Source organism: Planococcus citri, chromosome 3, assembly GCF_950023065.1.
Source record: "Planococcus citri chromosome 3, ihPlaCitr1.1, whole genome shotgun sequence".
Classification (NCBI taxonomy): Eukaryota; Metazoa; Arthropoda; class Insecta; order Hemiptera; family Pseudococcidae; genus Planococcus; species Planococcus citri.
The window spans coordinates 50,413,827-50,438,268 of NC_088679.1; the positions used below are offsets into that span (position 1 = coordinate 50,413,827).

A 24,442-nucleotide genomic window follows, 5' to 3' on the forward strand; every position below is an offset into this window, starting at 1 on the left:
ATTTCATAAAATTTAAAATATTGAGCTGAATAAAAGTAAGTACTCGAGACAGTAAACAATGATAACGTAAATTTGACGAAATAAATATGTATTTTCAATTACACGTAAATGCAAAAACTTTCAAAAATTGTATGAAACTTCTTTTAAAAAAGTACAAAAATGTTAATTTTAGGTTTAATTAATATGTTTATAAAATATGCAGAAGGCAGATACACAGGTAGGTAGGTAAGTAGGATGGTAGGAAGGTACCTATGTAAATCAACTCCAGAAGATTAAAAAAAGCAAGTATTTCGTTTGTAGCTTTATTTTGTCAGAGCTACTCGAATAAATTTGAAAAAAGACCAAAACAGGAGAAAAACACGCAGCATGTCTTTTCATCTCCTCGAGGTATTTTTGCTCAACTAAAAGTTTCCCAAATAACAAACCTAAAAAAAAAGTTGTTTTCGTTTCATGTATTTTTATTAAATTATAATAGTATTTTTTTTTACTTTATGGAATGCTCTGTTAAATAGTTTTCTATAGATACACTTTAAAAAAAAGAAAAAGAGTTTGCAATTGCACACAGCCTATGTCAAAATTATTATATAGTTCAAATAAGGTAGGCCTACGTATGACTCTTCGTAGCGGTTGAGGTACTACTAATGTAGGCCTTTTTCAAGACACTAAAAATCTTCCTTATTTTTAGTAATTAGAAAGCCAATTGTTTATTTTGAAATCATTCGAAAGATTTAAAACGCGGCATAAATATGAGAAAACCCATCAAAATTGTAGCCAATAATATAAATAATGTTTTTTTTTAAGTTACTTCAAAAAAAGGCTTTTCATTTTATCAGCGTTGTTAAAGGTAAAATGTGCTAGATGACAATAACAAATGGCACATATGAACGTTGTTTTCATACTAAATTTTCCTGGATCCAATCTAAATACTGAGTAACTCTGGTATACACTCCAGGATAGCCTGGTTCTCCACATTTATTACCAAATGACACAATACCAATTTGAACCCAACGTCCATCTCTTCGTAACATTAATGGTCCTCCAGAATCGCCCTAAAAAGCATAATATTAATTTATTGACGTAGGTAATTACGAAGCCTGTGGATACGAGATACATATAAAAAAAAACGATATATGGTAGGTCTGAGTACCATATAATTTAGGTACCCTACCTAATTCTACTACATTAGTATTTGAAAACCATTTTTTTTTTTTTTTTTTTTTTTTGGTTTTAGTTCCAAGATTATTTCTTTGTACTCGTATGTATACAACACACATAATATACTAACTTGATGCTCTTTTATGCGATGGTCTTCGAAAAAACAAATCAACATTAATTTAAATTTAAATTTTTAAAATAATAACAAACCTGGCAAGCATCTTTGCCTCCTTCTTTTAAACCAGCACAAATGAAATTTTCGGTTATTGGTTGAAAGTACGTTTTATCGCAATCTTCATTTTTCCATACAGGTAATTCAACTTGTCTTTGTACCGTACTTTCTTTTCCACCTGTCCGCATTAAAAATTAAAATCATTGTCTTGATACAATTACACAATAGCTGTCTAATGATACGTATAAAGACGATAACAATTGAAGAAAGGCACAATTTCGCGTAGATTGCGAATTAATAGAATAAACGTAAGATAATTAAAATCAGAAAAATTTTATAGCCTACCGTAATACGTTGTTCCCCATCCAACAACAGTAGGTTTTTGGCCGATAAATTTTTCTGCTTTTAGGGAAACTGACGGTAAGCACAATGGAATGGTATATTTATTCTTTTTGACTTTTCGATCTAAAACTAAAACTGCGATATCATTGTAGAAGCCAACTCTGCTAAATCTTGGATGTGCTCTGACGTCGGTTACGTAATAAGTTTCGGGAGAGGATGGTTCGTCGTCTCTTCTTAAATCGACATCACCGAGTCTAACAGTAAATTGATGAGCGTTGAAACTGAACAAAACATTGAAATAAAACAGCGATGAGTGAATAAAAGAAAATAATTAGTAAAAGAAAGTACCTAACATAATATCTTGAAATATGGCAACTATGAATTTTGCATATTTTTTTCACGCTGATCAGCCTACATACAGTTATGGTGAATGTTCGTCTATGTGAACTTACTCGCACATGACTCATAGGTATGTATTTTCAAAGCAAAATATACGGTGTTTTGAGTAGGTAATTTATTGAATACTTCAGTAAAGCTACTTTTTTCAATTTCACGTAGGAAGACAGAGTTCTAAACTGGACATAAATAGTGCTATTGTAATTAGAAATGCAAAAATTGAAAAAGAAGTTGGTTTGAACGAAATCCTAGTAGTGTAAAGAGTAACGCCCTCACTAATAGATACATGACACATTAAATTAGAAATTTCAACAAATCTTCAAATAGAAATTTATCACCTACATGATGGCTTATCTACGTATATCTACCATTGAATTTTTCGAATTATTGTAATTTTAAAAATAATTTTAACAAGAAGCACAACAATACTGTCAACGAACTTGTATTCAAAGAATTGTGAGTAGGTACCTATCTAATTATACATCGTATTCTGAAGATATAGGTAAGTACGTGATAAAATTTGCTTACGGTCTTTGCCTAGAATCTCTGGTGCAATGAGCCGCAGTCAAAATGTGTTTCGGTCCTATTAGAGCACCTCCACACCAAAATTCAGTCCGTCTACTTCCGTGCAAAAATATAGCTGCCATCCACGGCCACCGACCCGGTAATGATTCATCTCCTCCAACCACGCGGAATTTTTCTACTTGAGGAAGACCACAATCTGAAAAAAAAAAATATATATTAGCAAGTGAAATTGCAAACATTTCGGCGATCTCAAAAGTGAAATTCGATTTGTTGTCACAGCTCTAAAAAAAGGTATTTACCATCTATATTGATCGAAACAGAAAAAAAATCTCAGAATTAGATAAAAGTTTTTATTGAACGTTTCTGATCCGAGTTGTAAAATTCACCAGAAAATTGCCTTATCCAGGCAAACTATTTCTGGGAAAAAGATCCTTTTTTTTGTATTGCTCCAAATTTTGTTTCATAATCAACTTTAAAGCCTTACCTACATAAAATTAAATTGATTAAAATTGGAATGGACGATAAATGTGTTGGAGAACTTTAGAACAGCATTGAAAGGAGATTAAAAATCTGATTTTAAAAAGCTTATAAACGTTAAAGTACCTAGGTACAACTCTACTTTGGGAAAACTAAATTTTCAAATTTATATGCAATCTACGACTATACTATTTAAAATTTTATGAAACATTCAATATACACACTCCATGAATTTCGTCGGTTTTTTCTGTTTTGATAGAGCTCATTTAGAGTTTAATTTTAAGGCTCTTTTATAATGGTAATTGAAAAACTAGCAAAAGTAATTGAAAAGTTGAAAATTCCAACTTTTCAATGAAAAATCACAGAAATTTCAATTACTGATTATAAATGGTTTCATTGAAAAACGGCAGATGAACTTTTCAATTATTTTATTTTATGTTTTTCAATTACCATTATAATGAGCCTTTACTTTTTTGATACAACGAACTCGACGAGTCTCACAATCGTCACTGAGTTGTCAGACATTATAATTTTGCTTTTTCATGATTTTTATCCTCATGAGTCACTCAATAGGTACCTACTTTTTTTAATTTTCATCAAAAATTACGCACAAAAGTACATACGAAGCAACAAAAACTTCAAAGCACCATCCCCTTCAAATGTGAGGGTTAGGCAAATATAAACGCATGGTAAAATTTGAATGTGACGAACGAACTGTAGGAAGCGAAATTTTGATTTTTGAACTTTAACCCTCTTAGAATTTTCTAGTCTATTCGATATATGTACTGTTCAATTACTAAATTTTCTCATAAGTAATTTTTTGTAATGTTGAAGAAAATAACACTGAAAAAAGAACAATTTCCCTTTTTTTTTGTACTAGCTGTCTAGATATCAGATGTGCATGAAACACGATGAACGTTGATAATCTAGATGAGTAATATAAATCTATTCAATGTGATAATCGAGAACCGCATTTCCTCGTTTTTTTCCATTTGCTTATTTCTAAGCAACTTTCACAACGAAATAATTTTCTTAACTCACCTTCACTTGTACTTGTAATAGGATAGGGTGTTGTTGGTACTGCGATCAGCTGAGGTTTGGTATTTGTTGTAAGAATTAAAGGCCTTCTGGTGGTAGTAGCCAGGCTTGTTACTTGCACTTCAGGTTTTGGTTTATCATTTGTTACTCTGAAAAATTGTTTATACGTTATTTAAATCTTCAAAAGGGAACTTTTCACAAGTACAAAATTTCCTACAGGCACGTGTATCTACTTCTTATCAATAATAAAATGGATGAAAGATGATCGACTTGACTAGTGAAAAAATCATGGTCTTAATACTCTTTTTTAATATCATTCTTTTTTTTTTTATAGTTTTATTTTTGCATCGATATTATGATGTAATTATTCACTTCCGTTCACATCCATGACGTAGCGTTCCGCGCGTAAATACGCTTACTTATATCAGACAAAACGGGCGTATAAACATAAGAACCTAACGGATTACTCTCACCTTCATTATAAACTTGTCTTTTTAATCATCCCAGCCATGAATTTAATTCAACAACTTTCTTCCCGTCACTATACGCATTATCTAATATAATAATAATAAGCTTAGCTGTACACAAACAGTACCTATTTTTTGAACGTATCAACCGTCTAATAAACTAAGTAGTAGGTACCTAGCTAACTAGCGTTAGGTATTTTATGCTGACGTTTCAAAACATTACTAAAAATTTTTACTTTTTTTTATAAATTTAATATGTAAAATTAGAATAAAGAGAAAACAAAAAATCACTGGTATCTATCTATGTTTATAACAAGTTAATTGTTGCGTTGGTGACGTATTGCTTTAGCCTGTAATTTTTATATCAAACGATAGATTTATCTTTATCGAATGTATCGCCGAAACAAATGTAAGTCGTGATTTTAGATAGGTAGGTAGGTACTAGGTACCATTCATAAATCTATTGTCCTAACTCAAGTCACGCATGTGCCTTATTTACCAGTGTTTACTTTTCTCTAAATAAGTACATATGTATACCTACCAACTGGGTTACAGATCAAATGAAAATATGAATAAATATCATTCAAAAACATACATGAACACTTACGTCTCAGTGATTGCTTTTCGAGGACAGCATACACCTGGTACGAACAAACTCTTGAAACAAATAGACTGTCGTAGATGACTTAGATTCAAAAGTAATTGCGGACAGTTGCTAAGATCTTCACAGTTTCCGTAAATACCGTCCGGTGTCGTACAAGGTCGAGTGATTCCTTCGCTCGACTCGGGGATAACCACTTTTCCAGAGGTTAAAGTTACGAGGGGTGGTAAAGCACCCTTGACTATTGGAGCTATTGTGTCGGTCATGTTACGACCGAGCACATTTTTACTTATAGTATAAATTGCTTTAGGTAAGTCTTCGTTCGGTTTAGGCTGTAAAAAAAAAAAAAAAAATACACAAGTCATCAATTATGCATCTGTCATATTCAAAGGATCAAGTACCTAAGCATGACTTTTTGTTTGCCGAATGCCTTTGTAAACCTTGATCAAGAAATAGGTACATCTCTACTGAAAGTTTTAAACTTACAACATGAGCTGTTGCTGCTTGATCAACGACATTATTGTTGGCAAAAAGATCGCTAGGTGAAGCAGCACCTCTTGTGTAATTAACGAGGTATCTTCCAACGGTATTTATTGCGCCTAGAGTTTCAGTTATTTTAGAAATAGCTTCGGGAGATAATCCACGAGAACTTTGGTCTGGAGCAGTCTTAGCGGCGTATGTAGCGAAAGCAGGATCTGTAAAACTGTATCCTTGAATGCTGGGTGATTCATTAGGTATGCCTAAGTCTTGGGCAAATCCGACAGTTAGTTTTGGCCTCCTTGCGCTCGTATACTCTGTTATTTTTTCTTCATCGGTTACATTTATCAATGAATGGGGTAAACTGTATGCCCATTGATTGCCATTATTGTCTGATGATCGCTCGGGACTATCTATCAAAAAATAAGCGTATAAAAACGATTTACTTTCCTACACACGTTCAATCTTAGAGAGCAACAAGTCATCACCAGACCTTTAAAAAAAGCTACCTATATCTACATCGTATACTCGTATGTAGGAATATTGGATAAAAACGTCAAAAGGACGGAAAAAAATTTATGAAAGAATCCGTCCTCTGATCATCACAAAAATCTCATTTTACACCTACAATATCCTTACCTGAATTGAATGATTGTACATTTGTAGGATTTCTGAATTTAAAATCATTTGTAGTCTCTCGTGAATCTGGAAAAATCAACTGTCGAATCGGCCTACGATTTCGTGTCGTTGAGTGAGGTAATCGATAGTGTGGTGCGGATAATATATTCTCAGTATCATGATTGAAAAATGATGGTGACCAGTCATTAAAAAAGTCTGTGAAGAAAAGTACTTGGATTAATCTATTGAAATCTCAAATTTTTCGATTACGTAATTGATTTCAAGCACGAGAATCCAAAAATCCACTCTATAAGCCCAGTCAAAATGCAATTTGACCCAAACATAACATAATTGGGACCAAAAGTTTTTTTGGTGAAAATTGTTAGGGTGGTATGCTGAACAACATACTAAAAGTCCCCGCTCCTACCCCACGAGCTAACCCCCTCCCCCCAGTGGATCAGAGCCCCCCAAGATCAGTTTTTCGTCAAGAACTCTTGAAATATTGAATTTTGAGTAAAATGAGCTCAGTGATCATTTTCATCTCCTCTCCAGTACCTATCAAATGAGGTATCGACCAACTCCCTAGCCTCAAGGGGGGTGGCGCTACGACCCCTCAAAGTGACGTGATTTTAATAATTTTACATTTTATGACTTGGGACTTGTAACCTGTTCTAATTGATAAAATGAAGTCAAAATTGGGGAATGGGATTCTTTTGGGAGCTAGAGTTGACCTCTGGAGTGGGGAGGGTCAAAGTTGAAAATTACAGAAAGGTCATTTTTTGGAGGGGCATAACATGACCCCAAATGGATGAAAAGGGTCCAAAATCATACCATGTTCGTGAGCATTCATTTTTTTTAAAAAATGGTTTCCTTCGCGTGTTTTGAAAAAAAATACATTTTTTTCACGGTCATTATTTCCTGATACAGATTTTGGCGAAGTTTCAATTTTCCTGCAATGTGGTGATTTTCAAAAGTATGAAAATATTGACATTTTATCAGTTCAAACCGTCCCAAGGTTTCAGTCGTTTATAATTGCCAAAGGGTTCTTTCAAGCTTACGCTAATTCGTGTGCCAAATCTATGCCAAAATGATGAAATCTGGTGGATATGCAATCGAGTAACCACCCCGAAGTCAATTTTAGGGAAGTAATTGATGGGTAAACATGTGAGCCGGCAGGTAATAGAAGGAGATACCTTCGATCATAAAAAATAAACAACTACAACAACAAACAACTTGCGTGTTTTCATCTCAATTTAAACATAGGTAATAATAAAATGATACCCGTACATTACAGAATTGACACGCGAAATAAACCAATCTGAATAAATAATAAAAATAAAAGTGAAATATAATGTTAGCAAAGCCAAGTGTGTATAAGAATAGTACGTAGCTGCTGCAGTACCTAACTGACAAGCGAACAACGCTAGATTTATAGTACCTACTCGTAGGTACTTGCGAAGGAAGGAAGGAAGAAAGAAAGAAAGAGAGAGAGAGAGATGCGTTGACAAGGAAGAAACAGACGACCTTTAGATACTTTCTCCAGCTGGCTGTGGTCGCGATTAGCGCATCATATGGGTAATACCGGGTCATTTCTGTGTATTAGAAGTATTAGGTAAGCAATCGACGCCCGAAAACTGAATCATCAAAACGACAATGACCCGGATTCTTCCGTCACCAAAAGCGAAAGTTTTCGTTTACTTGATTACGCGATTTTACAAGCACGAGCGTGCATCATGTTGGTTTTTACCTCTTTTTCTATCGAACACATTAATGCATCGAAACGAAGTATTTTTTTTATTTATGCACAAGGGTTCAATACCTGAAGATCACGTCATCTTGGAATGACATCATGTCGTACAAAGATACATAATCAAAGCTCTTGTTAGTCGTAAGACTCGCTGGAGGTATTTCATAATATCAAACAACAAAGAAAATTGGTTACATGCTGATAGGTAGAGGTACATAAATGTTGTAAGCGTTCGGTGTGATGTCCTGTAGCCTATTTTTATAGGTATAGGTAGGTATGTACTTGTATCTTTAAAATGATGACTTGGTTTTCCATAACTGCACTTTTGTATGTTATATGGGCATCTACTCGTATTATGTATTGTGATGAAATAGATAGGTAGATATTAAGTACCATAACCACTGAGTAAAAAATTGTGATATCTATGGATAATTTGTCGTCTTGTCTGGTCAAGTCGTTCTATTGAAAATCAATGATTTGAAAAATGGTCCATTATTCGCTGTGTCACACAGTTACATGATCAAATTTCGCAGAAATCAATTTTTTCCACGCGAATTTTATAGATTTGCACACCTGCTGGTTATAATTTGATACAATCAACCGCATATTTTTGGCGGGAAAATATGTATTAGGACTAGGAGGAACAAAATGGGTCTACAAAATTTCAGGCATCTGTCTTCCAGATCGAATCTTAATCGCGCTACAAAAATGAATCAAATGCTACTCGTATTTAGAAACAATGAAAAATGTTGCTTTTGGGTGCCTAATTTCAAGTTGATAGGTTGTTTCGTTTGTCCTATACAGTACCTAGATGAAGTAAAACTGAATTTTCTCTCAAGTCATGAAACTCTGAGAGTGATTGCTGACTTGGAAATGAAAAGCTGGGATGGGTCGAGAGCTTTGAGATGGCTTCAGGGATTAGTAAGTAGGTATTCAACTGACATTTTTTTTCACTCTACTCGCTTCTGGAGCAAAAACAACCTGTTTTTCAAACTGAAATTTTGTATACGAGAAAGAAAATTTCTCCTTTTTATTCCAATCAACTGAACTGAATTTTATTTTCTTAGCTTTATTTGAATTCGATCGAGAAGTTGGTTCTCGACACTTTGATGTTAAGCTCACCAATTGTGAATATTGAAATTTTATGATTATGGAAAATTGGTTCATTAAAATAAGTAAGTAAGCGCTGTTCGGAGTCTGGAGAATTCAATATTTGATATGACATGTTACACGGGGGTTATTTTTCATCACTATAGTTCGTAATGTTGATGGAAATTGGCACTTACCATAAGATTGCGAGGTAACAATGATAGGAAAACTGACTACATGAATCCAAACAATACCTGAAATATAGAAACAGAAAAGTTGAACATTAATTTTTTTTTTAAAAACTGTGTGATATGTGTAATATTTATCTAGCTACCATGAAGTAAAATTTGATAAGCACAAACGAAAATAAACTAGCAGATATCTAACTATAGGGTCTCCAATAAAATCATGCATCATCGCTGATTCTTGAGTTGAAAAAATAAGTGGATCGAATCGAAAAGATTTGGGCAATGTTTAAATTCACCTGCTCGGTATCGCCAATTTTTTCAAATCTTAGAAATATCCAGCAGGGGTACTCCGATATTGGCGATATTCTAGGAGAACCTGACCTGAGCAAAGCAATTGTAGGTAGGTACATATAAATGTTAAAGTAGGTAATGATTCGAAATACGTATCGGGTTATCTATATTACTTTTTACCAAGAATAAATTGGATGAACTGTTCCATCAATAGATAGGTACAATGAAAGCATAAAATAAAATCAGAAAAGATAACACCGTTAAATTTGAACAAAACCGTTTGTTTTTAGGTAAACCCGTTAAGATAATTTTTAAACCTAGTATTCGTAACGCATACCTACAGTACCAATCTTTTAACATTATTATCGATAATTTTTTAAACAATTCAGTTTGCCATGTTCTTTGTTACCTAACCAACGAATATAAGGCGAGTATAGAAATAGAAGGAATGGACAGAGATATTCGAGTGTTGGAGTGTTGGAGTGCTGTTCGATTATTACAGGTGAACAACCTGTAGCTAAGGAAATTTTTGTGTTAAGCAGCAACCATCGAGTAACTCTATTTCTACCTGCAATGGGTATAAACTTGTAGTTAGATTTATAGTAAAATGTATAGCACTTTTAAACGGTCTATTGTCTTATATAAAGATTTCAGTAACTACACGTATAATAACGACAACTGCTTCAGCACGTGACAGGTCACTTTACGCTCGATTAATTTTATAATAATACTTAATAATGACGATGGCGATGGAAATGATGCGAGAGAAGAGATGAAAATAGAAGACGATAGAGAGAAAAAAAAATAGTGGAAAATAAGACATTTTAAGTACCTAACTGAAATGAAAGAAATGCGCGCTAGATCCTAGAGGTAGGTACCAAACATAACAATTCATTTTGTCTAGATATATCTACCTAGGTACCTATTACTTTTTAGGGTTCGACGAACAGACGTGAACGTATTATAATGTAAGGTTGTCGTAAAATGATGAATTTATATCTGTGCATGTATACCTAACTTATTCAAAGCGCTTTATTCATACCTACAAATCGATTTTCAATGATCATATAGCTCACGGTTCGGTTCTCGTCAAATAAATCTGTACTGTAATACCACCATTTTGTTTATTTTATTCTAAAATGCGTCTATTCTTTACAAATACGAGTAAGCATTAAGTGAATCTTGAGAGATTCAGTCCGGTCTACTATTTAATCATAATTTTTCCTGGTCATTGGTTAGTCGTTAGAAATAAGCAAGGTAAAAATGGAGGTAAAGTCTCCTCTGCAAGGAAAATTTTAAATCATGGATATGTTTTTTGCTTCATGTCAAGAATTAATTGAGATTTTTTTCAAGTTTCAAAAGGCTGACAAAATGTTATAATAATGGGAAATTGGCCTATTTTTTTCCAAGTTTTCAAAAGTCATCTTCATCTTACTTACTTATCAGTTTTTTTTTCAAAGATTTGAAAAAGTCTGATATAATATCGAAATATCAGAAATTTATCGTTTTAGTTTTCAAAAGTCTGACATTGTGTCAATAACTCTGGCATTTTTTCCAAAACTCTGATATAATGCTAACAATTCGACAGATTTTTTTTCAAGGACCAGCGTTACACGAATTTTGAACAAACTTTCGGCGCAAAAATGTGGATATAAAGTCTCCTTTCTAAGGAAAGTTTTAAATTACGGATATGTGTTTCTTGCTTAGGGAAAAATAGCTCAATGCTTACACATAGAATTCAAAAAAACTTACCTATACTTAATGTCCGAAAAAATATGTTGGGAATTGGACATTTTTTCAGTTTTTAATAATTTGACATAATTATGTAAGAATTGAATTTACAGACGGTAATTTTTGTAAGTAAGTACACGAAAGTATAAGGTAGTGGTAGTAGGTAACTATGCTTTATTTTTAAAATTTAAAAAAAAAACTGAAAATTTTGAAATGAATAAAATTGTATTTCGCTGAAGTTTTACTCAGGTAGGTAGTCAGCTTTCTTCAACCTTTTTGAAAAATTCCAAAAGATTTTGAAGTATTTTGAATTATACAGTTTTCACCAGTTATGTTCATATTTGTACAATCGATCTTTCAAAAATATTTTTTTCATGAAAATAGAAATTAAAAGTGTCAATAAATTTTCTCATCGCAAAGTTTCATTTAATTTGCACGATACGGAATCATTTGTTAATTACTTTCATTTTGTTTGTAATTAAGAGTGATTTATTTGTTACCCACTCAATTAGGTACTTACTTGTAAGTGTAATTATATAAGCGGATATTAATGAACAATAAAAATTTTAAATCCGAATCCGAAATGAATTTGTTTGGAATCCGTTAATAATACGTACCTATTTGGATTACGTAATGGATTTCAAAATGAAACGGAGCCGGATTTGGATTACCTAGTTCACATCGTCGAAAATTACGCGGATTTTGCCAAATCCGGAGGTTCAATTCAGAATCAGATTCGTAAGTATTCGAACTTCGAAGTCAATTTTTTTATAGACTACCTATTTTATCATTATTTTGAAGATTTTTAGCTCAATTTCCAAATTGATAAATTCTTAATTTTATTAGGTACAAAAGTTTTTTTTTTTTCATTTTTTCTGGTTGGTGACCCTTTCTGTTTGTTTCACGTCTTGGAGATGCTGGCTGTACCTATAATTTGAATTTTTCTCTAAAAAATTTCAATAATGGTGGCATTATGATTGCATTAGTCCATTCAAAACAACGGGAAAAACCAAAAAGTGGATTGTTAGGTAAGCTTTTTTGATCCAGATACTTCTTAAATAAAGGCAATCCTAAAATTGAATGAAATACTTTGGTTAAAGGGATCTGGATATAAAGTAAACTATTACTTTTATTCCCCTTAATGCCTAGTTTTGGGGAGAAGATCTGAAAAGAAAGCTAGTACTCTGATGAGGATCACATACGAGTAAGAAAAACCTTGTAAAATGATTTTGCTGTGCACCTACATGTCGCAATGGACCTGGAGCACAAACACAGAAACACGGAGTCTCTTTTTCCGACATTTTAAAGATGGAAAAAACAACGAATAGTAAATAGTATTAAATAATTTATATTTATTCAATTCTACCAACTTATAGTTTCAAGCACAAAAATATCACATAGGCATCTCAGAGTGTCCGATAGGTGTCTGTACCTTGTACCTACTATTCTAGACACCCTGTACCGCCCAATAGAATGGATTACGTGAATTATTTAGTAGGCAAGTTTTCTCAGCACTGGAAAAGAAAAAATAATATCTCCAGAGTAACGATACCTACCTACCTACCTACCTACCTAAGAGAAATTTGTAACATTATACAATATTTTGAGCGATTGTTGAATTTTGTAAAAGCACACCTTAGACGAAAATAAAGAAGATACGCTATAGTTACAAACAATTTAATTTTAGTCAGCAATTCGTTTGAATAAGTACCAAAATCAGTAGAGACAGTCTCTGGGTAGGTAAAGAAATACCCACGTACTTTATTTAAATAATGTAGCCGAGAAAATTTCACTTTCTTTAGCACTTACGTTACAACGGATAACAATTCACCGTGGACGGAATTTCATAGAAGACGTACGACGATACATATAATGTATATACGTTAACTATGGTGAGTGGCCCTTTCGCTCTTTAATGTTTATTATCATTAAATACACCTACATGTTACTTTTTCCAAGTAAGTAAAATGTCAAGGTAAAAAAACAATAGAAAATGCGCTGTGTTGTGCTTTTAAAACAAGCAAATCCTATTAAATTTTACACATGAAAATTAGGTATCTTTTAAAATAGGTACCTGATTTTTTTTGGGATCGCTAGCGATGTAGAGCAAAAATATTTGTACATACCAGGATATCATCTTCATGAAACATTCGTACAAAATTTAAGTAGGTATGTACCTATTTTCTATCAAAGAATTCACAGTATCCCTCACAGGTACCTGTTCGAATGCATCTAGATGCGTATTTCCAAATCAAGAAATATTTACTGATAAGAGCTTTTCAAGTTGGCGTGATAAAACGATAAATAAATGATCGATTTATATGTGATCTTCAGAAAACAAAAGAAAGCATAGTTTATTCAAAAAACACGGAAGTAAGTAAAGAATTTCAGAGAAAAACAATTACATAGATACGTTTCTCTATAGTACATAAGTAGTACCTGTATATTCCTATTTGAAAATGCATAAAGAAAAAAAAGTAGTCATCAAAAAGAATCCCTTCGAAGGTATCTGCCTGTTGATATTTTATCAAATAAACACGTGTAAAGTGAAACATCAAAAACGCCGCATAGGTAGGTATGTACTATAGGTAGCTATACACGAAACAAAGAAAATAAATAACAGATACGAACCAAAAATGATGGCATATTTCGAGCACATATTATTAATAATAAACAAGTAACGAATAAATTTGCAAACACATTCCGTGAATCATTACTACGTATTCGAAATAATACAATCGCACCAAAACGCACTTATTCACATTATTAAACGTCAACTCTTCGATTAAACTCTTGGAACAGTCGTAAGATAGATTGTGTTGTTTACAATCCGAGAATCCGACCGTCTAGTCTAGCCTCAGAAGGAGGCTCTTAATGTTCACGAGCTCAACCAACAATAACCACACATTGACCTATATTGCGTCCTTACGAAAGAAAGTGAATCTCTCTCCCGCTTCCCACTCGTATACTTTACGGTTTATTTGATACAGGTATATATAGTGGTACTAGATGCAACCCCGTTTGTTGACATTTTTTTATTCAAATTCAGCTAAGGACGTAGGTACCAAACCGACGTGAACACCTCTAAACACAAGGATGCGACAGAGGTAATGAAAAAAACCAGTTGTAATACTACAAAACGTAGGCTACCCATTGGTACATATAAATTTAAACGTATCGGTGTAGAATAGCCCTACCACGTGTAGGTGATTGTATTGTTCAAATTTTATGATTTCTTCATTCTATGTATTAGGTATAGGTAGGTACCTATTTCAGATAAAAAATCAAAATCAAGCCTTCACCCTTATTTTTCATCGTTTTTGAGAAAAGTTGATGCATACTTAATGTTTTATTTTTATTATAGGTAGGTCCTATGTTTATTTTTTGGATCTTAAAATGATTTTTTAGACTTGTTACAACAATAATTGTTAAAATATCTAGCAAAAAAGCTCTGAACCTGTTCTAAACAAAAATTTGAATTTTCTCCTTATGGCATGAAAATAATGCAAACAAAAAGTTTTTTTTGGATCTTTATAATTACAATATTATTACACATGTAAAGTCGAGGGGGGGGGGTTAGTTGGTTTGTGAGGTTGGAGTTTTAAAAATCCAAAGTTGAGCATAATCCCCTTCTATCTTCATTTTGCATTTCCTTGAAATCTCCCTAGTTCTTCATGCTACACAGATTGTGCTCATCGGCAACATGTGCTACATTTAAGTATGCAAACGAGAAGTTGCGACCAATTTTACAAAAACAAAAAGCAAAAAAACTGTCAACGTTGAAAAAAATGCAAAAACCAAGTTTCTGTTAAAGAGCGTTGAAAAAAAAACATATCTACTTACGTATAGATATATTTACACACAAAACTCAATGATGCCGAGATGTTCAGAATATTCAACATTTTGAAACGTTTAGGTAAACTTTATTTTTTTATTCAACTTTTATTAAAGTGTAAAATTTTCGCACTTGCATGAAAGCTGTGCAGCTGCTGGATTACTTACCTGCAGATTCCATCCAGAGTTATGGAGTACCCTCTACAGTAAACCTCATTTCGACTTACAATTTTTTTTAATGGGTAAGTAGATACGAGTATAATTTTGAAAATTAGGCCATGAGACGTGTGTGCATTATTTTGAATACTTACTCTTTGAAAGAAGCAATGAAAAAATTGTCCCATTTATGATAATTCTGAGGCTGACTATGGTTTAAGAGGTTTTATCCTCATCTTATTTGTGTCTTTTTATATAATTGTGTTGTGTATGTGAACATCCCGATAAGGGATGAATAAAGGTGTAAAAGTACATAGACGTGCATATTTTGTATAATGTTGTTACCTTTTCGCGTATTAGATCACAGGGGTAAGTGTCCTACGGGCTAAATATCACCTAATTATCCACGAAGGCATAAGAATATTATAACATTCGTTCAATTTTGAAGAATTATTTTTTTTCTCAAAAAAGCTAAAAAAACGAGTTTTTTAAAAAGGAAAACGAGGTTAAAAAATTATTTTTTTTTCAATTTTTTAAACATGTAATTATCAACTTGAAAATTTAAAAATTTTAAAGAAAAACTAAAACACAGAACATTTGAAATAGCGGATTTGAGTTTCGTTCAGTCATTCTTAAATCGAAAACTATACTATTCTTTTCCACAAACTTGGTCGTTTAATGTTCAATATAATTAGAGTTATGTATTGTTTTATAAACTGTAAATCTGTGTCAAAAATCACTCCTGAGGTATAGGTATCTGGCTGAAATTCGATGATCGAAAAAAAAGAGAATAAAATTTTCAGGTTTTTTGGGCCATTTTTACTAAAAAATGTAACAACTTGCAAATCAGACTATTTGCCGCGACAGGCTCCGATTTCACGACATAGAAATGAAATGGAATAAAAATGAGGAGCTTGAAATAAAAATGATGAATTATTAATTATTATCAACGATAGTTCAGCTTTCAAGATTCATTGAGAAATTTCAACAAAAAAGTTGTAAGTACCTAATTCGACAAATTTTGTCACGACGAGTTCATTTTTTATGAAGGAGGCGAGAATAATATTTGCTGCTGTGCCTGTTGAAGATCTAGACAGATTTAACGAAAAGTTACACAAAATCAAAAGATCTATGGTACTGTGTACCTACTGTAAGTATCTCACATTTGAATGCTTACGTGAAGAATTGAACCCCGTCAGATACCCTATGATTAAAATGGAAAACTAAAACTGGAACCATCTCAACCAGAGAAGAATCTCAATCGGCAATACGAAGTTAAAAAAAGAAATTCTGCAGCTCTTAAAATCTTAGAAAAAGGTATTTTAAGTTGCCCCTTTTATTTTTGTCCAGTTCAGAAGTGTTTCTACCGATTGGGTTTAAAATCTCACTACCTACCTACAATAGCAAACTTTTTCAAAAAAAGAAGTACCTATCTACCTAGACAAAACAACACCATAAACAATGCTATTTAACCAAATACAAAGCTTTCAGTTCGATCGAGATGGAATAGATAACGAAAAATAAAACCATTCCGGCAAAAGGATATTTCTACGGCAATAAATCAATCAATTTGTCGAGTTTGAATTTAACAGTGCATTCGCCGTATAGATGTTAGCATAGGATATATTTCCACATTTTGATGTACCTATCCACTTGGTAGGTAGTACAACAAAAAAACGAAAAAAAGGACGTGATGTAATATTCATGGGTTAAAAGCTGAAAAAAGTTATCACGAGTACAATTGTATATTTCGCAAAATCCAATCAGAAAATTCATTAATTGGGGTGAAAATTCGAAAGTCTTCCTGGTTTTTCGCTGTTTCAATACCTACCAACGTATTATTGCACCAAACATTCCCGGATCTAGTTTTCTGCACAGAAATAAATGATCAAGTATATAGTCAATATGATTTCTTTACCTTTATACACGTAGTACCTACATATATGACTATGAGTAACAATTATATAATTGGCATCTAAATAAGGTGAGGTAAGCATAGATAATTGTGCATATAAAATTACATTGCAGGAAATTATATGCGAGTTAAGAACACGTACCATGTTGACAGATTCTCTCTGCGACGAGCAAAACACCGATAAATACATTTTTGAATCGATACTTAAGGCTTTTAGTTTGTCTTGGCACTTTGGTATTAATTTTTCTGGAAAAAAAATATATAGATAGGTAGTAAAAACAGTAATTAAACTGGTTATTAATTTGCGAACGTTATCGCGTATTTATAATTATTCTACAGGTATATTATTTGATCTATTGTGAGTATAATTATCATTGATCCATAACGTAGATCTAGCGCGTGATGCGTGAAAGTGCATAAAATTTAAATGATCGAAATTTTGTCAAGCGAGTTGAATCTATGCGGTTATATTAATCGGTTTAATTACTCTTATAAACATAGAAATGAGATGGATAGGTATCCAGACGTTTCTATATCGATGAACAAATGAGAAAACTGACACCTATACCATAGATATTTGAGGTTAAAAATCTCTTCTTTTATAAAATGAAAAGTTATTTTCTTGTCACCTCAACAATAAAAAGTAATTTGTCTTGAAACTTAATTATTGGAAACTGAAAGAATAATTTTTCGAGTATAGATTGCCTATGGATAGGTAGAGATCATTTATTACTTATATACACTCATCAAATGTTCAACATTTCCTCGACCAGGTACCCTACAGTCTGTTTATATATAGGTGACAATCGTAAAATATCAATCTTATCAATTTTCATCGGGCTTTTATAACATACAGATCTAGATGATTATAAAATCATACACATACTTACTTTCATTACTTGAATTTCCATGATCTTCGTAAATGGAACAGATTTTATCCAAATGAGTCGAGTCTTGAATAGGCAAGCAACCAAAACATCCTCCTGTCACGAATTTATTCAGACTCACTAATCCTTTAAAATAAAAATAGATACGTAGACGAATATTGAAAATTTTAATAGAAGGTAGGTAGGTATTCAAAAATGCTTCATAATGTCACATTTTATTTGAGGGGTTAAAACTTGTACACATTATTTGGCTCCAAAAAGAGTTCGAAGCGTTTATTTTTACTTTATATCCCAAGAAGACTCTTTCAAGTAGAAACCCTGTTGAAATTTATGTGACCCTTCTCTACGTCGCACCCTCTAACTGAAGGGACGTTCAGTTCAGTTTTGTAATCGAATAATAAAATATCAATAGTTTACCTTTACCTACGTAGCATTCCGTCAATGGGGGTGACTTAAAATTTTTTTCGTTTTTGTTCATTTGTGAATAGTGGCGAAACTGACTGAAAAAAATTATTTTGTCATGAACTCTACAAAATGGCGCAAACAGAAATGTTCAATCATCAAAATTGGACGAACCAGATCCAATAATCTATGGTTTCATATAGTTATACCCTAGAAATGAGGTGACTTTGAAAGTTGATTTATATCGAACAGTTTGGTATTGATGATGATAAATGCCCGATAATCGATTAAAATTCCTTTTTTTTTTTTTTTTTTTTTTTTTGACGAAAACTGTCATTGGCATTTTTAAATACTTTTTGGAACGAAACTGAATGAAGCTCTGAAAGCTTAAATCACTGAACAAAGATAATTGAACTTTCTTCGATCGAACTGTGGTATCAGTTTTGCAATATTGTATGTACTTAGGTAGGTACTGCTGCTGAAAAGCAGCAAAGATGAGAAAGTTGAAATTTTAAATTCACCCCCATTGACGGTACCTACCTATATTATTCGCATCAGCTCTTTCGTGCATGGCGTAGTTTTCATGAACAATGACATTTGATATTCCATACACTCTATTTTTCTCTTTCGTATTAGTTACGAGCACCGAGTCGAGAGTTTCTTTGAAAATCCTGCAACAATTCAATACCATCATGATTGTACATATGTACCTACTATGTAGGTAGTTTACCTTATCGCCTAATTTGTACTCATTTATGTGCTACCGAGTTGAATATTTTGCAAATTTAATATAGACTAACGAAGTAGCTATCAAATTTGCCACACCATCAGTTCATAGAAAAATTAATGAGTACAAGGACATCGTTTATGTACATAGATAAGTACACGTATGCATCGTATCTGCCTATTGATATGCATAAAAAAACCTCAGACATTCGTGGATGGGTTTTTCTAATTGATTATTTCTCGTGATTTTCATCTATAATCAATCAACCACAAGTACATACAATTGTATTATACCTACCTAGCTAGCTCAAAAAAGTTATTTTTATCCCAATGGCATCATTTTTAAAAATAATAATTACCTAATATTTAATATAGATAGGTACGTAAATAAGTATCAGCTCATTTTCAAATTAGGTGTGAAAATATGAGCGCAAGGTAGATGGAAGAAGAAAGGAACAAAAGCACCAAAAGTATCTTGACTCAATTAAATCAATGAAAAATCATAAAATTACATGGAATTTTGCATTCGAAAAATTTGACTAATTTGAGCTACGTATGCCTAGAGCAATCAGGTGTCTCTATACCTAGACTTTGAAAATCAACACCGATTTAAAATTTGAAAAGCTTTACTTTGAACTTCAAAATTAGGGTCCTACTTTTCATGACGAATGCGAAATTTGCAAGCTACGGTTTAAAAATTTGGAAAAATTGCATCGGTGAAACATTTTTATCTTCTTTGCATCAGACAAATTTTCAAAATGGGATCACAATAAATTTGAAAATGAACTAGGATGACTGAGTAAAGCTTATTACTTTATTGAGACAATATTATGATTAATTTTTTTCATATTTTTGCCCCAAAAATCAACACCTAATCATAAAACTTCAAAACCATCCATGTACTTACCTACCTAATCCTCCCCCCAAATAGGTACAAATTCAAAAAATTAGCTAATATTAAGCACTTTACAAACTTACTTTGTGACACACGAAGCTGAAGTTATCAACCATACGGGATTTAGTAATGCTCCAAAACACAAAAGAACTCCCTTAGCATTGATGAACTTCCAAACATTGACGCATTTTTTATCATTCTGAAAGCTACTGGTAATATTCAAACACGTATCCGGCTCATCTTTGCCATAATTTAATAAACGTTCGTCAGATGAGTTCAAATTTTTATTCTTCATGTCTGCTGGGACTACAATTTGCCCAAGCCCGATGCAAATAGAATGGTTATTAGAGGTATTTAAAGATGATGTCATTTTGTTATTAGTCTGCGAATCTTCGTCGTCAGACCATATCATTCTACGATGCTCGCTAATATTACCGTTAGAATCGTTCATATTACTCAATATCATCATCGGTGTTATTGATGACTTCATAACGTCTGAAGGTTTTAGCATTCGAGCATTATTCTCGACGAATGCGGTGTCATTGTCGTAGGACTCAAGTTCGAGTTCATAATGAATATTTTTGGCGGAAAACGATGCATCCTGTCGCGTTAAATCGCTTAAACCGTTACTTAAACGAAACGATTTCTCTTGTTTTACGTCGTTAGACAAGTTATCAATTTTTTCAACCATGCTAGATCGTATCGCAGTAATGGTAGTTGTGTCTGCGTGCTTCGTTGTTGTTGCAATTTTACTTTCATTGTTCGATACTAAACGACAGCAAGAAAAGGAACTCGATGATGAATATATTGCTTTCAGCCTGTCGCAATGTCCTATGGGATCTGGTGAAAAATCTTCGCCCGATAAACAATCAACATCTACTAAGCAGTAACCGTCACCTTGACCACAAGTTGATATTCCAGTAATTGCCAGAATTCCTGCGTTATTAAATATGAATTAAATTGTTAAAATTAAAGCTACGAAGTGTCATAGTTGGGAAATCTGGACTCACAAAAAGGGCTGATGTGATAGAAAATATGATTTGAGAGAAAATCTCATTGCTGATAATTTTAGGTACCTATTTATTAAGAACGTAGGTAATAATGTTTTGTAGGTACCTATTCGGTATCATAAAAGATACGTAATCACCTATAAATAATCTGATAAACAACGGTAGGTCTCATTTCTTCCTGATTAATATCTACCTTGATTTCAAATTAGGGTTTCACAGGGTGTCTGGTGAGTGGATGTTCAAAACTACAGATTTGGATACATAGGTATATAACCGGGAACGACTGAAAAAAACGCTAGATGAACAAGTTGCCTATCTTTGAAATTTAAGAGGCAACTGAGCTTCGAGGAAAAAATTAAGAAAAACGTATTTTTGACCATTGGAATGGGTAGTACTTTAGAAAATAAACAAATTCATAATCACAAAATTTGTTTATTTTCTGAAGTACGAGTACTTCCCATTCCAATGGTCAAAAACACGTTTTTCTCAATTTTTTCCTCGAAGCTCGGTTGCCCCTTAAATTTCAAGGATAGGCAACTTGTTCATCTAATGTTTTTTTTTTCAGTCGTACCCGGTTATATCCAATAATAAAAGTTATTTAAGGTGTGATGGAAAACCAAGATAGGAACATATTTTTTTTTTAAACAAAATTTACTGAATGAAAATTTTATGATTTTTCGAAAAACGATAGAAAAAATTGTGTTGGGTAAATCAGCAAATCAATGTTGAATAATGACGACCAAAAAAACATTCATGGAATAAAAGAATTGATAAGCTTAAATTTATATGAAGGTATAATTTTCATTACCTCTTCGAATGGAAGGGAAGCATGGTGTAGTTATTATCTGAATAATGAATACAATCCACGTTAAGATCTTCAACATAATCAGTCGATGTTGACTATAATATTCAAAGACTTGGATGTCAACACGTCATTCAAAGCTTCCTCAAAAACAGGTGGTTTGAAGAAAAGGTGTTTTGCTGATGACTAGATGGGTAATAGGTATTTGCTCAAAACGGTGGCCAGTGAATGATGACCAGCAAAATAGGTAGGTATCTAAAATTGCACAGGCATAAATATTTCATTAGTTACACAGCACGCAACATGACATAGGTTTTTATAACAAATAATATGTACCTAAGCACGTGTATAATAAAATATGAATGTGATTCGTTGAAAAGCATTAAATTAATGGGTAACTGGTGAGAAAATATACCCATGAATTTTTAATTCATCCAGTCTATAGTCCATTGAATTAGTAAATGATTATGTACCCAGCTAGGTGTTAAAATGACATACCTATGGCATCTTAACTACTTGATTTTTTATCTTCGATTCTTATTTTCACACATTGCGAATGCACTGCATTCATATTTAAATTTTGATTCCAAATTAAGATTTTTAATTTCATATACTGTCAGCGAATATCTAGCATTAGAGGTAACCTTATAATATTTACGAAAAAAAAATACTGTTAAAAAAATAAAATAATAATCAAACTTACCTAAATTTTCAAAAATTTGATATTTTGCGGTCTTGATATCGCCACAAGAAACATTTTTTTACTGTTTTGTTACCGTAAAATTGCATGGCAATGAATGTACACCGAACATTGCAATATTTAATACCTATTTTTCAAGTTGAAACATTCGTGATGGAATTTAAATATAACTGTTACATGCTTTTTGTTCTTTCAATATTCAACTTAAAACTTTGCTAATATGCATATGTTCGACTATGCTCAGCAGTGTTGCCATCGGATGAAATAACAGTTGAATCAAGCAACCTACACATATTCATTTCAGTCCAAAGCCATTACTGAATGTTGAGATTTTTTCAACTTTACTGATTGAAGCACCAATACAGAGAGAAATGAGATTTTTTCAGCCTAGGCAAAAAAAATTAAAAAGCATCTATACATGAACAGTGAATCCGGAATTTTGAGGATTGCATTTCATATTTTGAATTCTGTGAATTTTTTTATTGCTGAAATTAGGTTCATAGAATCAGAAGTTGATTTAGCAGAGGCAGCAAGCTGAATATAGGTACTCGTAAAATATTCAATTTTCAAGTTCTCAAATTGATTTATGGATATTTTGAGCTGTTCTGCAGTCAACTTTTGGCTTTTTTATTTGACAAAAAATTTCACGAAAAAAGGCCAAGTATGACCATCAACGCTCATTTCAGGTACAGACTGACTGATCTCGTAACCCCTATTAACTACTTATGCTTGATTAGCTATACTTTACTTACATAGATGGAGATTTGAATATGGAATTACAATTGCCCAAGTACCTATATAAGCATTCGTAATCAGAGGCAATTGCCAATACGTAAGTACATACGTACCTGTGGCTGTATGCGCATTCGAATTTATTATTTCTAACTTGAAATAAAATTCTCTCCTCAGTCACAACTTTAAGTTGATCATTAATGTAAATACCTACCGGTAAATTGAAAATTACAATGATAATACCTATGTAAGAACGTACCTACAATGCAATGACCTTTTTTGAAACATATGACCATAGTTACCTGCGTATATCCCCTTTCTTCTACGAAATCTTGAAAAACGTTGATTAATAACATTGAATACAGTGATCTTTAAACGGTAAATATTCTCTTTACACACTTTACTCTCTCACAATAGCGTCTAATTAGTGGAAAAACTGTGCTTAGAAATGCGTTGGGCTCGAAATAATTTTTCAATAGAGACATGGTTATTACCTGGGCTGCAGGCACAGCGAGTTCGTATGATACGAGTACATCTCAAAAATAAAAATTTTAATCATCTTTCCTCCAACAGCTGCATAAGTACTTTGGTAGGTAGGTAGGTAGATACTCTTTGAAATTTCACGTTGATCGAATTTGTTTTTGAAACAAATGCATTTATCTGTTATAAAGTATGTACCATACCCAGATGAGCGTGACCAAGTTCATGGCTCCCTTGCAAAATATCGTTCTCGGTAGGTGATTATCATAAAAAACAGTTCTTAAATGTAGGTGTAGCCAAGTTCGGAAAAAACATTTTTTATTTTTATTTTTTTAGTAAAAAAACAAAACAAACTGTTTTTTTTTTGTTTAAAATAAAAATCCTAAAAATTTTCCATTTTTATTCCTTTTTTCTATTGAAAATACAAAAAAACTGACAGAACATATATGTATTTTGAAGAAAAAAAAGCAAGTTTTGGTATAAAAAAAAAAAACATGCATTAAATAGGGTGTTTTATACAGTTTCTTTTTGTGTAAAACTCAATCCATATTTTTTTTTTTCGTTATAAACGCTGTTTTAAATATGTAGT

At 32.5% G+C, this 24,442-nt stretch overlaps 2 protein-coding genes across 2 annotated transcripts; both read right to left on the reverse strand.

The window, feature by feature from the left end:
- Window positions 1–71: 71 nt before the first annotated feature.
- On the reverse strand, window positions 72–14,272 carry LOC135839859 (proclotting enzyme). The gene is made up of 10 exons (XM_065356090.1): window positions 13,946–14,272; window positions 9,302–9,358; window positions 6,290–6,484; window positions 5,660–6,063; window positions 5,180–5,505; window positions 4,109–4,254; window positions 2,594–2,786; window positions 1,673–1,950; window positions 1,366–1,505; window positions 72–1,049 (listed from the first exon to the last, which is right to left on the reverse strand). The coding sequence occupies exons 1-10, from the start codon at window positions 13,971–13,973 to the stop codon at window positions 894–896; spliced, it is 1,923 nt and encodes a 640-aa protein (XP_065212162.1). The 5' UTR covers window positions 13,974–14,272; the 3' UTR covers window positions 72–893.
- Window positions 14,273–17,030: 2,758 nt separating this feature from the next.
- LOC135840804 (uncharacterized) lies at window positions 17,031–22,853 on the reverse strand. Its single transcript, XM_065357503.1, has 7 exons — window positions 22,645–22,853; window positions 21,948–22,196; window positions 20,213–21,065; window positions 19,049–19,179; window positions 18,110–18,232; window positions 17,362–17,465; window positions 17,031–17,174 (listed from the first exon to the last, which is right to left on the reverse strand). Exons 2-7 carry the CDS (start codon window positions 22,021–22,023, stop codon window positions 17,034–17,036), a joined length of 1,428 nt encoding a protein of 475 aa, XP_065213575.1. The 5' UTR covers window positions 22,024–22,196; window positions 22,645–22,853; the 3' UTR covers window positions 17,031–17,033.
- Window positions 22,854–24,442: the final 1,589 nt, after the last annotated feature.

Coding starts and splice junctions, on each gene's coding strand:
- LOC135839859 (XM_065356090.1), bottom strand. CDS start 13,973: ATGTGCTCGAAATATGCCATCATTTTTG. Junction 6,064..6,289: donor TGTACAATCATTCAATTCAG/GTAAGGATATTG, acceptor ATTTTTTGATAG/ATAGTCCCGAGCGATCATCA. Junction 1,951..2,593: donor AGAGATTCTAGGCAAAGACC/GTAAGCAAATTT, acceptor TGTTTTGTTCAG/TTTCAACGCTCATCAATTTA.
- LOC135840804 (XM_065357503.1), bottom strand. CDS start 22,023: ATGTTGAAGATCTTAACGTGGATTGTATTCATTATTCAGATAATAACT. Junction 21,066..21,947: donor CTTCCCTTCCATTCGAAGAG/GTAATGAAAATT, acceptor TTAATAACGCAG/GAATTCTGGCAATTACTGGA. Junction 19,180..20,212: donor TCAGCTTCGTGTGTCACAAA/GTAAGTTTGTAA, acceptor GAATTGTTGCAG/GATTTTCAAAGAAACTCTCG.